The 18,074-nt window shown below is 38.0% G+C and overlaps 1 protein-coding gene across 1 annotated transcript in view; it reads left to right on the top strand.

Moving 5' to 3' along the window:
• Positions 1-18,074, top strand: part of OTOGL (otogelin like) — a 102,394-nt gene that overhangs the window by 41,770 nt on the left and 42,550 nt on the right. The window contains exons 26-33 of the mRNA XM_078376806.1: positions 4,790-4,924; positions 5,978-6,124; positions 7,962-8,081; positions 9,878-9,994; positions 13,925-14,081; positions 15,088-15,114; positions 16,656-16,823; positions 17,705-17,983. Of these exons, the coding sequence (XP_078232932.1) occupies positions 4,790-4,924; positions 5,978-6,124; positions 7,962-8,081; positions 9,878-9,994; positions 13,925-14,081; positions 15,088-15,114; positions 16,656-16,823; positions 17,705-17,983 (1,150 nt within the window). The remainder of the gene's footprint in view (positions 1-4,789; positions 4,925-5,977; positions 6,125-7,961; positions 8,082-9,877; positions 9,995-13,924; positions 14,082-15,087; positions 15,115-16,655; positions 16,824-17,704; positions 17,984-18,074) is intronic.

Here is an 18,074-nt window from a genome sequence, read left to right on the forward strand (position 1 = left end):
AATGTTATTATTATAAAATATAATAGTAAAACTTGTGCTAAATCCTACCTCTTCCTTTGGGCCATACTCTTTTTGGATCTGCAGCCCTCAAAAGCTTGGCCAACATGAAAACTGGCCCCCAACCATGCTGAAGTTGCCCACCCTTTCTCTAAAGGCTTTTAAAGATTATTAATAATAATAATCTCTGTTGCTGCTCCCAGACTTTGGAACTCCCTTGAAACCTGGAGAGAACCAACCACATATGTCTTGCTAGGGAGAAACTTCCATAACTGGAGGGCCATAATTGAAAGGGCCCTAAATGCCAATCCTACATAGTGTGCGTCTAAAAAAGAAAAACATTTGCAAAAGACTACTTTGTAGACCTTGAGGTATGTGAGAGCTGGCTTCTCTGATATTCTTCCTTCAGATACTCTGGTCAACAGCCCCTCCCATTTTGAATTGTGCCCAGAAATATATTGAAAGTCAGTGCAGCTCTTTTAAAAAAGCACAAATACCGTGTTTCCCCAAAAATAAGACAGGGTCTTATATTAATTTTTGCTCCAAAAATGCATTAGGGCTTATTTTCAGGGGATGTTTTATTTTACAGTAATGTCATCTTCTTCTGGTTGCTGTACAAGGGTGGAGGGCGGGGTTTCACTTAACTGGGACTTATTTTGGGGGGTAGGGCTTATATTATGAGCATCCTGAAAAATCATACTAGGGCTTATTTTCAGGTTAGGTCTTATTTTTGGAGAAATAGGGTAGAAGATGCACAATGTCCTTTGCTAAGGACTTCCAGTGAGAGGAGTTTAATGTCCTATGTATATCTGGCTTGAAGAGATTGCCTAAGAATTGTGAGGTAAGACATACAAAAATTATCCTATAGCAAATTCACTGGTCCTTGACATGCCATGAGACTCTTGGTTACTTTTATTGCCTAGGGCAGTACTGCTAAAAGGGGTAAATGGATTGACAATGCATTCATCTGAGGATTGCTTTTATCACTGGCTCCTTCAGATGATTAAATGATTGTCAATACCTTCTCTTTGTTTTCCCCTGTTTCTTTTAAATTTCATGGTCTGGAGGAAAGAACCCCCCCCCCAAAATGGCTGGGAAAAGAGGGAGATCTGTGGGTAGGTATTGTAGACACACCCTGGCCTCCCTTAAAAGGGATCCAGCTACTCAGGAGTAGCAACAGAGTCTACAGAAAAGAAGTTTCACCAATGTGTCCTATCATTATGACAATCCAGAACTTAGAGCTCTTATTTAGTCCCCTCTTCTATCACTCAATGCTGAAAAATGTGGGGTTCCAAATATGTAGCCATGTTACTCTGTCTCAGCATGTTGCAAAAGAAAAGGAGAAGGGAGCAAAAAACAAGATATAGGGTAGCACAATTTTTATTTCAGCCTGAGTTTTGGGGGATCAAAATCCACTTCCTCAGATACTGGAGTGCAAATACATAATGAGAATATTTATGTATATTCCCATGACCAATTGAAGATACAGACAATACGCAAAGTGACAATGGTTTGTTAACACAAGAATGGGACTATCAAGCTACAAAATACTGAAGTAATCAGTCATGGGCAGGGCAACAACTGCAGGCCAGATGGACTTGACTGTCATAGGATTGCTGGGAGGTGTTATTGGGTCAGAAGGCAGAGTTTTGTACCTATCAGATGGTAGAGAAAACGGGGTTATTAGTAGATACAGTGTGCAAAGAAGCCTTAGTCTCTGTTGAAGCTCCTAGATGTGCACTGGAACTTGTTCATGTACTGTACTCCAGATTCATTCTAATTTGTTCATGTTCTGGTATATGAAAAAGATAAAGACATTCTTGCTGCTGCTTTACCACATGCATATTGGTCTATGGCTGCATTTTGTGCATAATGTACCTGTTATAGCCTAGAACATCCTTTATGTTCAAGGACTATTTCAACTTGAGTTTAATAGAGTTCCTCATCTTGTGTTGCTCTTGGATGATGATTTTTGTTCTGTTTCTATAGAATCTTGAATATTATCTTGTTCCTGAGGCCTTCAACTTTAACATTGCTTTATTCTTCTTGATGTTTGTTTTCCTTTGTCTACAACTAGAGAAAAACATAGTTCAGAAGACGCATGAGCTGCTGCTGTTCTTCACAGTGGCTGAATGCTAAATATGGATCCTCTTAAGAGTAGGAAAAAATAAACTGTCAGCCTGCAGTTCGAGCTGGATATCCATTTATATACTTGAGGCCTCCTTTTGTCATTTTCACTGTTGTGCTGAAGTTGAGAGACGCTAGAGCTGAGCATCTCAGACTACGGCAGTTGGTGAAACTCTTCTGAGTCCTCAGTTCATAATTTTATGATAAATAAGTTGGATGTGAGGGCGATCTGGCTGCGACATCTGTCACCCCATTGATCGCCAGGGTTGATTCGGCTGATCTGGCTGGCTAGGCGGGTGTCCCCTTCCTCCCTCACCGCTCCATGTGCGTCCCTCCCGAAGCTGCGCGCTCGGTGGAAGAGGACGACCATCCCAGATAGAAGGAGTGTACCGTTCTTCGGTCAAGGGATAAATAAGTCTGGAATCATATAACCATTTACTTACCTGGAAGCAAGTTCCACTGAATCCAGAAGAACATGAGAACAAAAGAAGACATTGATGAAAGCAGAAACATTCTCTTCATAAATGTTTTTACAGAATTTGAGTATTTTTCACCTGTTGTCTAATGTAAATATGTAATGGAGAACATTGCTAGGGATCGTATCACTTGGAAGAGAATGCCTGAGCATTTCCAGTCCTTAATCTTCAGACTATCATGTTTTTAATTAGAAAGGATTGCTGTAATGTAACCCAGTAAAAGAGCAAATCTGATACCAAGTGGGGCAAAGAAGAAGAAAAAAAGGCCCCACAGATAAATGATGCATTCTTTTAAAACTGCATTAAATATCTTCAGCCATTTCACCATTATTTCTTTATTGAAATTTCAACAAAATCAAACCACATTAGGAAGAGAGCTTTGAATGTTTTATATTTATCTGCTTTTTCAGTAACAGTGTATCCTTTATACCAGGAATTCACAAGTACTTTAGCTTATCTTCACATTTGAAAGTAGTGGCAACTTGTTCTACCAGTCTGATCTTTCGTCCAAAGAAATAAAAGTTTTGTGCTTCATTCCGCTACGATATACCACGTTCTGAAAACACAGAACTGTTGCTGAGTTTTTGGTTGGTTGCCCAGGTTTCTGTCCTTGTTTCTTTATTGCTTAGCAACACTATACTATCATGAAGAAAGCTGATACTAAGTCAAAACAGGAATGGGTTGGTAATTTAATGGAAAAACAGAAGCTAGGCTTACAGGGAGAAAAGCGTTTTGTTTTTTGCTTTCTATCCGTGTAAGCAGGTTTCACTTGAAAAACCATGGAAATTCCTTCTGTGTACTTTGCCTTAAAAGGTGAATTCAATGTAACTTTGATTCAGAAAATGATGATGTAATAATGGCATGTTCTCCTTTGTCTTTGTGTAGAGTTCTAAATTGTATGCAGTGAGGCAGACAGGAGGGGAATTGTAATGGAAATATTTTTGTCCTTGTGCCATGACATAATTAAGCCAGTTTACAAATTCTGGATAAAGATCTTCAACAATTTTATAAAAGTCATTTTTTAAAAAAAGCCCACTAGGTGAGATTACAAGAGTTGTGTTTTGTTGGATTTTGGGACTTTTTGTGCAGAAAGTTAAGAGAAGTAAGTTCTCTCTCTCTCTCTCTCTCTCTCTCTCTCTCTCTCTCTCTCTCTCTGTGTGTGTGTGTGTGTGTGTGTGTGTGTGTGTGTGTGTGAGTGAGAGTGAGAGTGAGAGAGAGAGAGAGAGAGAGAGAGAGAGAGAGAGAGAGAGAGAGAGAGAGAGAGAGTGTGCAAAAGTTGTATTTTGCATAAAAAGTCAGAGGAAAGAAGTGTATTTTTCCAAAATGCAGACGTCTTTGAAAATGCAAAATGCAAACATTTTTCTACAAAATATTCAGGTTTTTTATAAAATGTTTGTATTTTATTTTCATTTTTGCTTAATTTTTGCAGCTGCCAAAAGGGGGGAAAAAAGAAAAGGAAGGAAGGAAGGAGGGAGGGAGAAGAAAAACTTGGTCTTTTTGCTCACTTGCAAAAGTTTCAAAGTGGTTGACTTTAAAAAAATTAAGTGTTCTTAAGCGTTCAGACATTTCTTGTTGAGGACAAAAAGGTACAGTATTTGTTACATCCTTACTACATACAAAAGGAGACATAGCTCATTTGGGTTGCTTGATTTCTTTTCTATACTGCTAGTAATAGAAACAGTAATTTGATAACAATAACATGGTTGCATCTAGAATTTCAAGAAAAAGAATAGTGTATAGAAGGCAACAGAAATAGCCAATTCCTTTTCAGTTCACAAATAATTTTGCAGTTTTTTTCTGTGGACTGAAAAGGAAGCCTCTTCAAACTAAAAATCATAAATGATGCACTGTCTTCAAGACAGGACCAATGTTTTCACACTCAAATGTCTGTGTTCCATTTAGTGAAAGTTGCAGGATGACAGGAACTGCTTCTGTGTAGTGTAATCCATGGGTCATACAGAATCTATTGAATGCACACTGGCTAATCTGGGTTTATATCTAGGTCAACCTGACATAACTTGATTTTTAACAGCATTGACATTGGCTGACCCAGAAAACAGCCTAGGACAGCTGGGATCCAGTTAAGGCAATGGGATGCAGTAAGTGACAGATTATCTGCAGATTTGTTACATGGATGCTGTACTGATGCATAACCATGTTTGTACGTAACAAGGCTTTCTCCTTCACAGAGTGTCGACCATTCAAATTTGTCTGTAATTGTGCAGAACAAGAAGTGCTTTGATAATGATATTGTTTGCTCAAAGAATGTTTTTATCTCAGTCGGAGATGCTGAGATTTTTCTCACTGAGCCTCTAGATGTACAGGTATGTTTTGCTTTGTGGTGTTGTGTTTTCTTTTCTTTTCTACTTAATCCTGATATTACTAAACTACAGGATAACTTGATAAATTCAGTTTCTCTAATGGTGAATTCTCTAATGGTGAATTATACTTTCAGTGACATAAAGTTACTCTACGTAAGACTGAAGATGTCATAAATCACAGCCATATTTGGTTAACTAAAAGTTTCCTAACTCTGTCCCCCAGCTTCCTAGGCTTCCTTACAAAAACTTTGTTATTGAGGAAGCCTTTGGGGACAGCAGGACAAGGAAGGATTCTTAAATGTCTAAAAATACCTGCTGCTGGTAATAATAGTAATAGTAATAATGTTAGAACTGCAGAGCTGGAAGGGACCCTTTGGATCATCAAGTCCAGCCCCTGTCAAAGAGGCACAGTGGAAAATTGACCTCTCATGTCCCTAACTAGGTGTAGTGCAAGTTTTTCAGTAAATGTTTTGAAGCAATCCAGAATGGTTGCTTCCGATATAAGCAAGAGCTTGGTGTACAAACCTGGAATTCACATAATACATGTGTCCTGCATCAGAGAAAGCTTTTGAAATTTTCCTGAAGGCTTTTTACTTTAATACAAATAATATTTATTTTAATCGATAGTTCCACTTGAAATTAGAGGTTGTTGTACATTTTCTTAACTTTTTGTATAAATATAATAATATAATATATAATAATATATATTTCTCCAAGAAATATAATAAATTGGAACCACATTACATCAAAGTCATTAGTACTCGTTTGTTGACAGGCTCCAAATGTCTTGTGTTAGCCTTTAAGTAAGGCCCAAGTTCAAATACATTGATACCAGCTATTTAGAGACCATGTTACCAAGTTTCTATATTTGGCCCAACTCTTGTAATGCTTGTAAAAGGAGGAAATGTTAATAAACAATGAACAATAATTTCCTTTGGTTTCTGAATAATTATTTTTATTCGGCCCTTGCTTTGCTATTAGTTGAATGCATATATAGTAACAAAAGTAACAAAGTACATGTCACATATTTCTGTTCTAAATTCAACTTCTTTACAGAGGATGTTAAGGAAACATGAAGACAAAACCAAGTACCACCTTTGGAAGGCTGGATATTATATAGCAGCACATTTTCCAGAGCATGAGATCACAATACTGTGGGATAGAAAGACAACAATGCATCTCAAAGTTGGAGCTCAATGGAAGGTGAATGAAGGAATATGAAACTGCCATCTTATATTTTACAGAAAGTGGGTATTTGCTGTGGAGTTGGGTGAGTTATTAGACAGAACTCCTGAAGAGACTTTTGACCTATGTCTCATTTAAATGCCATGACAAGATTATGCCAAGTTGCAAACTAGATTTGTTCTTCCTTTGAGAATATCTACCTGTAGAGAAGAGGAACTTGGTATAGTGTGATAATTTATTTAGGTTCAGAAAGCACGTGCATTTCTTACAACAAGAAATAAAAGGATTAAAACATTGGACTCTGCTTTCTAATTTCAAACTGGGGAAGAGAAGAGCTGCAGTTTTTTTTTTTAGACGGAAGCCATACTGGCTGGGGCTGTTTCATAGCCTGCTCTCCTGTGTACTGTCATAGTTGAGCCCGCTGACCAAGTAATGGTGTTAGATGAAGGTGGACCACAAACTGAGGCAGATAATTTCTTACTTACCGAGCCAGCAACAATGTCAAATATTTTAAAAGTAATTTTTAATTTTGACCATTCAGTAAGAAGGGAAGTAAATTCTACATAACTGCCTGGATAGCTCAATGAGTTAGGTATGTGGCTGCCAAGCCAGAGGGTGGTAGTTCATTTTCCCACTCTGCATCCCAGAAGAGCTAGCCTGTGTGGCTTTGAATAAGCTGCACAGTCCTAGGATGTCCCCAGAAGAAGGGCATGATAAACTACTACTGAGAAAGCAGGTCATCGTAAGTCGGTATTGACAGGACAGCACATCATATTCCACCTCCAAGAAGAATGGAGATACAATCTAAACCCATTTCATGAGGTTGTTCTGCTTTAGCAATAAATACCTTGCTCCCTTGTTTTTACCAATGGATTTGCTCTTCTAAGAACTGGGTTGTGAATGCAGAAGTATCATGCAGTACTGTTGTATTCAGAATGCAGGTAACAGAGAACATGATCTAATGCTTCTCTACATATAGGAAGTATCAGGTTTAACTGCATTCCTTGGCAATTTTAACTAATAGATCACTTTCCCATGCCACATTAAAAAAAGCTTAGTGAAAGAACATAGAAATGGTGCACATGGTGACATGCTTTCAACAGTGGAAAAAAAACACCCAGAAGAGATAATTAGGGAGCAGGGGACAATATTTATGAGGGATATCAGAGTTAATTCATAAATAAGCACATGTTGTGAAAGTGGGGAAAAGCCTATCTGCAGAAGGATGAGATGACACGGTGGTTACAATCCAGTAGCAAATTGCTACTAGAGTAGGCCTCTTAAATCAGGGGAATATGGTGAGCCAGCTCCTCTGTAAGTTCTACAGGTTAAGTGGGCCTACTCTAGTTATGAGTCACTAGCAGATTTCAGTTAGTCATTTTTGGAGAAATGCTTCTTATGCCATCAGTGCTATAAGGTGGAGATTGGTAGATGTTCGGGACTATATCTTCTATTCGCCATGATGGATGGAGAAGAGAGGGGTAAGAACCAAAACTACTTGGAGAGACAAAGATCCTCCCTGCCTGTGATAAGGCCTTATGGTTTGGTCTCAGTTACAAATGTCAACAACCCAAAGCCATTTTAAGGAGCTAGCTGTGCCTTTCTTAAAAAAAAAAAAAAAACATGTTCAATGCAAACCTGCGTGAAATGTAACATATTATGAAAGGTAGTTTATAATATTTTTTAAAAAATGTTGACATAGGTGAGGTTACTTGCTTGGAAGGCCAACTATGGAAGTGTTAATATTTGTATTTTTTAAAAAAGCATATATAATGTTTGTCATCAGCCTAATACTTATTTTTATTATTTCAAATCAAACAATTTAATGTAATGTCACACAATCTTGTAATTTTAGGGTAAATTGGCAGGTTTATGCGGGAATTTTGATAAATTCACATCGAATGATCTGACTACATCCAACAATATGGAAGTAAGAAATGCCCAGCTTTTTGGAGAGAGCTGGGCAATAGGACAGGTGAGCGTGCTGTGTTCATCCAATATTGAGAATATGTGTTCTGCATTGAGAAAATGAGATGTAGTACTGCAGTTACTGCCTCACCCAGCCCATCAATTTAGATACTTCCTTTTGGTCCAAACTCCCCAATCCAAATGCTTCTGCACACTGGCTTTCCAGTATGCTAGATCACCACAAAAACATGAAGCCTGCTTTGTGTGCATGATATTATCTTAAGAAATCTGATCGTTTTAATGCCAAGGGACAAATAAATAATAGGAAAATGTTGCCACTTACTTCCTGGCTTTGGTTTTCTCTCCAGACTGGGCATAGCTGACAACATCCCCTGTTTAAGTAAAGCACAGTTGTTTGTATTTTGCCTCAAAATGGGCTTTCTTCTATACCAGCACCATAGTCGTGGCTCAGCAGTGGCATGGCTTTCCCTCCCCCCACTTCCCATTCCATACTGCTGCCATAATGAGCTACAAATACTAAAGATGAATTTTCAAAGCATGGTACCTAGAATCCATCACTCCTTTTTATGCCCAGCGAGCAGACTGAGTTTGTTGGTTCATCCATCAACAGGCAGGTCGCCGAATGCCAGGATCCATTTGCCATCCATCCTCCACTGGGATGTGATGCGTACCCCTAAAATTTCTCATTTCTGGAACTTTTCCAAGTTTTCCCATGCTGAGACTTGCTGCAAGGGAAGGAAAAGAAAAAAGAAGAAAGAGAGAGATCTTTTCCTACCTCAGCCTCCCTTTGAGAGTGAGAAGGTATGAGACAGGAGTTCCCCATGCAGCCCAAAGGCTCTGCATCCACAACTGATAAAGTTATAACCATGTTTACTCACCTGAACTAGTATCATGTGTGTGTGTTTTTTTTCTTGTTCTGTCCTGCTACCTCTACTCCTACTGGGACCTCAGGTACCCCACTCTCTCCCTAGCAGAAGAAAAATGCAAAAATAAATAAATAATTGATTAACCAGCCGCTGCCTTTTTCTCTTACCTAAAATCTGCTGCTTAAGGCAATGTCTGTACTCTGCTTAATGGTAGCGCCATTTCTTCCATCTTTCAAATATACACATGCCTGTTTAGTACAGATAACTGGAAGAAGTGAATTGGGGGAATGGAGTTGCTCTGTGTATTTGCTCTGTGTATATACAGCGGAATAGATATACAGACGTTTTCAATAATTGCAGTTCGTGCATGATATGCATAATAGTATTTGTGTATGAAACTATTTTGAGGTTCCTTGTACTGTATATGTTGCAGATAACATCTTTCCCATGACTTTTCTTTTTTTCTTTAAAAGGCTTGGAAGGACCAGTATTAATATCAGTTGTGTTTTCCTAATTTTAGTTTATGATATTTTGCTTTTAGTATTGTTTGACAAATTAATTTATTTTTGCTTGTTTATTTGAAGTTATTGAATAAAACTTTTCATTTCTGCTAGGGCATTAAAGTTTAGCCAAACGATACACTGGCTACACAGTGTTCTGTTTATATTTTCAATTAGCTGCTCTGGAAACAATGATGATGTGTGGTAAATGAAACATTCAGTTGTCATACCAAAAAGGAGCAAGAACCTGAGTTTGTTTTTAAAAAAACAAAACAATAAATAAAGCCCTTGGCAGATCAGTGTTTTTGGTTATAAAGAAAGTAAGAGACACAAGGTTAGGAGAAAACAAAACAAAAATATTACATCTCTGGATATGTTGGTGGGCATTTTCAGTGGCATTTGCTTTGCAGAAAAAGCCCAATGTACACTTAAACATAGTAACTAACAATTATTGTATTTGTTGTTGTATAAATCAGTGCTCAAGTCCCAATGAAACCGTGAAGCCATGTGAAGTCCATCAGAGCAAGTTTCCTTATGCCAAAAAGGAATGCTCAATTTTATACAGCGATGTTTTTGCCCCTTGTCGAAATGTGGTAAGTGAATGCTTCATAAACCATCTGATAGTATGCGATTTTGAAGAGGAAAATTTCTAACTATTTTCAATGTCTGTGTGTCCCAGCATGGGCTTTTCTCACTTCTGGGGATATACAAGTTAACTTACTTTGTCTGGTTTTTCAAGACTTAAGCACAGTATTCATTTTAAACTTGGCTTTGTAAACCCGCAAGGCTGGCTTAGTCACCGCTTTCCAAAATGAACTTGCTTTTAGCTTTTTGTTGTTCTGATGTGCCATTAACTCATATCCAGCTTATGGCAATACAGTGGACCCTTGACTCACAGACGGCTTGACTTACAGACTTTTTGAGTTACAGACTTCTCTGGCCGCAAAATTTAGGTTTGACTTGCAGACTGAGATTTGACTTACAGACCAGAAAAAAACCAAAATGGAACAAAAACGGCCTGTTACGGGATTAATCGGTTTTCAATGCACTGTAGGTCAATGGAGACTTCACTTACAGACTTTTTGACTTGAGAACCGCCTTCCAATACGGATTAAGTTCTCAAGTCAAGACCCCACTGTACTATGAATGAGTGGCCTCCAAAATGTCCTGTCATTAACAGTCCAGCTCAGCTCTTGTAAATGCAAGATTGTCGCTTCCTTTATGGAGTCAATTCATCTCATAGCAGGTCTTCCTCTTTTCCTGCTGCCTTCACATTTTCTCAGCTTCATTGTCTTTTTCAGTGAGTTTTGTCTTCTTGTTACGTAGCCAAAATACAATAGTCTAAATTTCATAATTTTTGCTTCTAGAGAAAATTCAGGCTTGATTTATGTAAGACCCCTTTGGTTGTTTTACTAGTGGTCATAATGCCTACAAAGCTCTCTTCCAAGACCATGAATCTCTTTTTTTCCTGCCTGCTTCCTTTACTGCCCATACAGTACGGATATACTAGTTGTGGATGATCTTGGCCTTGGTTCCAGTGACACCCCTTACACTTAAGGATCTTTGCTCATTCCTTAATTGCTGCACTTCAAAGTTTCAGCTTTCTTCTGATTTCTTGGGTGCGCTCTCCATCTGGATTGATGATTGGACCAAGGTATACAAAATCTTTCACAATTTGAATGTCTTTACTGTCAACATTAAGATTGTGTAATTCCTCTATAGTCGTTATTTTTGTCTTTTAAATGTTTAATTGCCATCTTATTTTGCCTTTTCTTTCTTAACCTTGATCATTGCCATAGTATTTGACAACACTGCTATTTTCTGCCAGTCATTAGGGTATCATCTGCATATCTAAAACCATTGATGATGCTTCTACTAATATTGATTCCTCTTCATCTGAATTTAATCCATCTTTCCACATGATTTTTTGTATGTAGACTGACAGCAGATAAATTTTCTTTGACACCCTTATGAACTGGAAACCTTTCTGTTTCTTGATAGTCCTGAAACAGTCTTTTGTCCAGAGGATATATTATGCATCAGGACAATTAAATATTGTGATACACCCGTTTCTTTTTAAATGATCCATGATTCACACAGTCAAATGCTTTACTATAAAATATAAAGTACATGTTGATTTCCCCCCCCTAAAATGGCCTATAGTGCCTCTTCCTTTTCTGAATCTGGCTTGAATATCTACAATTACTTGCTCCAAATACAGTAAGTTAGGTTCCAGTTATACAACTTTTGCTTGCCAACAATTCCATGAGTTTTCTATGTTATATTTTGTCAAAGGCTATCTTGAAGTCAATATAATAAATGTAAATATCCACATTAATGTAATGGCATTTCTCTCCAAGAACATCTAAGCAGAATAGTGTTTTATAGTTCCAAATTCTTCTCTGAAATTGAAACACACATCTTAAGCCTTTTTTGACACTTCTTGTAAATTCTGCCATGTATTGTCTTTAAGAAAATCTTAAGCAAGTGGCTCATTAAATTTAGTGCTCTGTAATGGGTATAAGCTTTCACCTTTCTGAGTGGTGTAATAAAGGTCTACATCAACTGCATTTCAAGAATGATGTTCTGTCAATCTGATGGAAAGATTAATGGAAATATCTTAATCCTGATTTTCTATTAGCTGAAATACTTCAGGGAAAAAAAAACCAGAATTGAATCCAGGTGCTTTGCCTTTTTTGGTTAGCCATACTGCATTTTGGATTTCTGAATCTTCACATTAGTATTTGGTATAATAAATACTATTGCTTAGTTATTTTCAATATATTCAATCCATATTGCGATTTTACCTTTGATATCAAGTATCAGAGAATTAGTAGTGTCTATCAGTAGTGGGCATTGGTTCTGGGTTTTGAAAATAATACCCCTGCTACTTCCCTGATCTTTGCCCTCTCTAGGTTTTCTAATTCTTTACATTGTTTGAACTACCATTTATTTTTCTACTTCCAGATTTTTTTAAATTGTTGTTTTGCAATTCTCTGTGTTTGATGGCACCTTTCTTTTTCCATTTTTGATTCTCTTTCTTGAGTTGTAATATTTTTTCAGCCATCCACTTGTTATTTTAATTTGCATTTTATATTATTTTATTTTTATTGCTGCGCTGATGAAAATGAAGACCTTTATCTTCTGACAGGTTTTCCCTTAGTGACTGACTTCTGTGAGGGATTGTGCCTTGTTGTTTTGAATCTGTTTTCAGTGTTGATTTTGTTTACCCTTTTTAGTATTGTATTTGTTTGATTCATTTTAATATCTGTATATTTAACTGTTTTTAGCTTTTAAATATTGTACTTTAATGATGTAAGCCAGCTTGGGTAAGAAGAAAGGTGAGATAAAAATATTTTAGATGAAATAAATTAATGCTTTTGAATTATGCTAGGATGACAATAAGCATCTGAGATTAATTGTGGTCTAAAAATGACAGGCTAGTTTTTGGAGCATGGCTGGCTATTCCAATAGGTGGCAGCATCTATGTATAATGAGAGAAAATAGTAATAGTTTGGTTATGTTGTAAATGTATATCAGTGCAGTATTGGGAATAGTAAAAAAATGTGAATTCTATGCATTAAAAATGCATAGATGAGCAGGTCATAACCTCTGAGTAGGTCAACTGCAGGATATTCAGCCACATATGCAAGTGAAAACATTTGCGACTCCAGTTGATGTGATGCAGCATAATAGAGTTGCTTAATTCTAAAAAAAGTCACTTCTATTAAACACAGCCCTCCACCTGAAAATAATATTTCACATGTGATTGTATCCTTGGCAGTGTGGACTGATGTAAAGAGTAGCTTGTTTGCAGTCTCTTTGTATTTCTCTGGTACCCTTTTCAACCTTTGTTTAAGATCTTATGTTGCACTGACTGGTCTTCCATTCCTGATTTATTCAAGCACACACATATTTTATACTTCTAGCAATTCCCTCTTGAAAATCTCTGAAGATGTTGGCCACAGAGACTGGTGAAACATTAGGAAGAACAACCTTCAGAACACGGCCAAAGAGCCCGAAAAACCCACAACAACCATTAGATCCCAGTCGTGAAAGCCTTCGCGAATACTTTGACTGTTGTTGGTTTTTTTTTAAAAGCTTCTTGCCTTTTACTGCTTCCCTCATATCTTCAATTTAAGTCCTGAACATGCCTATAATCTTTTTATGGGCAGCCAAATACATTTTTCTTGAGACTTTCAATATCTTAGCTGGGTTGTAGCTGGAAGTGGCTATTTATATTTCTTCACACCCTTTTAATTTTTAAACTGTTCTATGTTTCTGTTGTCTTTACTCTTATTTTACTGATGTTAGCCACTTTTACTACCATTTTTTAAAATGGACAGGCAGGATATAAATGTAATAACATTTTAAAAAGTAATTTCTGGCATACATTTTGTATAAAAACACCCCCCCCCTCATCTCCCTGAAGGTTGCTGTCTGCTGAATTCTGTATTTTGAAGTCACTCCAACAAGCACTCTCATTTTTTTCATACATCTTAATTTTCTTTAATATTTTTCAGATCGATGTGACATCATTTGTCAAAAACTGCCATACTGACACATGCAATTGCCATCTTGGTGGAGATTGTGAATGTCTGTGTACCACTATTGCAGCTTATGCACACAAATGCTGCCAGCAGGGTGCAGTGATTTACTGGAGATCTCCTTCCCTCTGCCGTATGTATCATATTCGCTGTGCCACAAAACTCAACTATATAAAGAATGTAGATTATTCCACACTTTTTGATTTCTAATTATGGAGGTTGAAATCTGTTTGCCTAATGCTGCTGAGCAACCATATGACACCTTTAAATAATAGAATGGAAATAATGTCTGTGTGTGCTCGCACACACACACATATATACTTCTATTAATGGACCATATGTTAAAACTTGTACCATATTTGAGAGACTTTGCCTATCTAACCCTCTATCTATCAAATCATAATTTACATTGTGGTGTTTTTTATATTTATATTTATATTTTAATATTCCTAATTTGTTAACTGGTCTTCATATTAGAACTTGCAGCTCTGAAAAAGAATCAGTGGCCAAAATCCTATAACTATGACTGTGGAAGGCTGACGTCATTGTAAGCAAGGGACAATTTATGAATATTGAGCATTTCTTATTTCTGCCTATGACTTCCACAGCTCCTGTGTAATCTTTTTTTTTTCATATGGAAGCCACAGGATAATAAGATTAGTTCTTTAATTATATATATATATAAAATCAATTTGACATTACTGCCAGCAACAAATTTCTGGCAATTAAAGACTTTCCTGTTCTGTAGCTCCCATGGCTTCCACACAATGAAAGCAATTACAAACAAATCATGGGAGCCATGGGACAGAAGTAGCAATAGTTTAATTCCCCAAAATCATCCCCTGCTGATAACATCACCACCCTTCCATGGGCGTACTTATGTTATCAGAACTTTAATCAGTAAATGGTTAAAAAGTTTGTTTTCTGTTTCATTCTACAATTCTAAGAAAGGCCAATCTTGGTGTAAATCTGCGATAAACATTAGATTTTGAAAATCTCAGCGTGTCTTTTTACTAGTAATGGAACAGTCAAGGTCTGTAAGGGTTTCTTAAATGAGTAAATTATTTAATTGCCTCTGAGTGATTGACTGTTGCAAATTATCTAATTGAATTATGTTCTATACTTATTTCACCTTTCAGCTTATGACTGTGATTATTACAACCAAGGTATGTAGCATCTGTGTTTCTAAAATAAATAATTCTGTATTGTGTGCATATCCAACACATTGACTGATTGTTCTTATACAAGAAGTACAATTGTGATTACTTCATGCAGGTTTAAAGTAAAGCTCTAACTTACATGACTAGAGCATAAATTTGGAGTGAATAAAAATGGTTTTAATATTTTGTGCAAAAGGAAAATTTAAAATTTTCCCCAAGTCTCTCTTTTGCTGTTCTATCAGTAAAAGTGCAGCAAAGTACTGTATGGAGGGAGACAAAAACACACCAATGCATTAGTCAACGTGCAAAATTACCAGAAATTTATTGTTACAGCTGAAGTTACTTGGCACAGCATAGGCAATAGATTTGTCTGCCAGCCAACTGATGAACATCATTTCCCTGCCTCCAGCTAGGTTAAAACCATGGAATGGAGTGTAAGAGTTTACATATCAGTCAGCCATTTTGTTTCCTTGACACCTTGGACACCTCTTAAGGGAACCCCCTCACCCACAGGGCAAGGAATAGGCATGTAGATCAAGTTGCCTCCCAAATGGATGCCCCAATTGCTTTCATACCATAAATAAAAAAAATGATAATAAAAATCCTACTGCCCTCAGTCTGGCCACCCACCTAAGCAATCCCAATAGCTAGGATGAACCACAGTAGCAGATAGGAAAGGAGCTTCATGCTCCAAATGAAGGAGCAACCTCCCCTGTTCACCCTCCATCCCCTGGTGGGATGCAAAACAGGGTTCTTGGTAAGCTTCTAATATGCATCACTAGTAACTAGTGATGCAAGTATACTCAAGATAAGCTGCAATCTGAGAGAAGAAACAAGATAACTGTTGGATGGCACTGTTCAGTCTTAACAGCATTTTGAGATTGTTGAAGTCTCAAGCACAGTACTCAAGTCTGAACCGTGGCCCAAAGATGAACAAGTGGCAGGTGTTGGACTCTGCAGGTAAACCAGAATTCAGAGAATTGCTGGCAGTCTATTACAGTAACAGGAAGAGAACAACAACAGCTGGTACAGACAAAGGATTGTTGGGAGGGTTTATACAAAGTTTTCACTGCTTTAGGGAACAGAATTGGATGGCAGGATGCCATACAGGTGAATCTTGGAAAGCTTGGAATTGCTTCCAGAGTCTTCTTGGAATTGCTTCCAGATTAATCTTTCCTTCCCTTTTCTTTTTGAGAGGATATTGGCAAAATGAACCTCCCACATGCAGAAGAGAAACTGAAGTGGAGCACTTGAGAAAAATAATGAAAGGACACTTCATAACGCGTTCTCTGCAATAGCTAATCCCCACCTGTGACCATTAACAATCAATTAAATGGGTTGAACCAACAAGGAGGAAAATTGAATTAAAATTGCTGGAAATCTTTGATGAACCGTGCTCCTATGTGATTGATATTATAGGAGGAATGTGCAGGAAAAGCTCTGGGGTGGCCGCAAAATTGCTGCCAGTGCTTTATTCCTCCTCCTTCTTCCTCTTTTCTTTCTAGTGATTTGCTTTTCAACATTTGATTGTCATTTCCTCCCTCCAGGGCTTGGAGAAGGACCATATATTCTCAGCAGCTATGCTCAGAATGATACGGTTATGGGAGTCAACATCACCAGCAGGAAGATATTTCCTTTGCCAAGAATTAGTACCAGTGGAAATGTATATTTTAATTTTATGCTAACTCCTCCACTTTTCAAAGATAAAACACAGTGTAAGTTTTATGTATTTTCACAAGTCAATGTAAAGAGAACCTTAGGTATTGTAAAAAAATATTTGTCTTTGTATACAAAAGAATAACTTTCAGTAGGACATCATTATGTAACAAGTAGCTTCCGACACTCTGCAAAGGCGCAGAGCTGCCTGGGTGGGAATCTTTGCCCACCCACTCAGAGAGCGACAGGCAGGCCTGGCTCAATGCCAGCTTTTAAAACAGGCCTAGTGGCCTGCTCCATCTTCTTCCCTGCCTGACGAGCAACCCACCGTCCCACCCGGGGTAAGCATGAGAGTAGCTGGTTGCTTCGGGGCTGGATGGGAGTTTTTGACCTGCACCAAATTGGCTCTCTAGGCGGTTTTTTGTCCATCCCATTCTTATTCCCAGGGAGCACATGGGAGCTACACAGGTCACTGGCAGTACAGTCCTGACAGTGGGGAGTGCTAAACGGGATAGGTTCAGGTGAATTCCAAGTGGGCACCCAGAGGGTGCAAGGGATCCCTGCTCTCAGAATTGCATTTACAGAGGTTTGGCTGAGAGGATAGAAAACAGGGAGACGGGACGTTGGGTACTTGGAGTCTAGAGACTCGGGTAGATGACAGCCCTGGGTACTCCGGGTGGATGGCCAACAGCATCCTCTCAGGGTAGGAAGTCCCAGGGGCAAAGGTCTGGACCAGTTGATTGAGAACGACAAGGGTTCCAGACCTGCTAGCACTACGGTTGACGCCCTTGTAAAAAGGGATGGCTAGAAGTTAAATAGTTAATAACGTTGTGGCCCTAGATTTAACCCACATTATTGTGTCTCATCTCATTATTTTGGGTTGGGTGGGCAATGATGGTTTACTCTTACCACTGATTGCTATTAACTTCATTTGTAGCAGCAATCTCTCTGGTTTCAATTGAATCTGCTGAAAGGCCAAACTACTTTCTATATGTTCATGATGATGAAAGCATTGGCTTAGAGCAATGGGATACCAGCTCATCTTTTCAAAGAAGAGCAACTTTTTTCCATCACCAAGGTCTTTGGATGCCAGGTTATAGCGCCTTTGAGCTGCATAACAAGAAAGGCTTCTTCATCATATTCAGCCCATCTGCTGTGAAAATATCAAAGTATGATGATTCTGAGGAATTCAAAGATTCAAGCAGCTTCAGTATAGAAGGTGAGTAACACATTGTATGGGGAAGGGTGAATGGGGACACCCCATATTTACTACTTATCAGGTTAGCATGAAGCAGAATGTTCGCAGCCAC

The sequence above is a fragment of the Pogona vitticeps genome, chromosome 5 (assembly GCF_051106095.1).
Source record: "Pogona vitticeps strain Pit_001003342236 chromosome 5, PviZW2.1, whole genome shotgun sequence".
NCBI classification, from domain to species: Eukaryota; Metazoa; Chordata; class Lepidosauria; order Squamata; family Agamidae; genus Pogona; species Pogona vitticeps.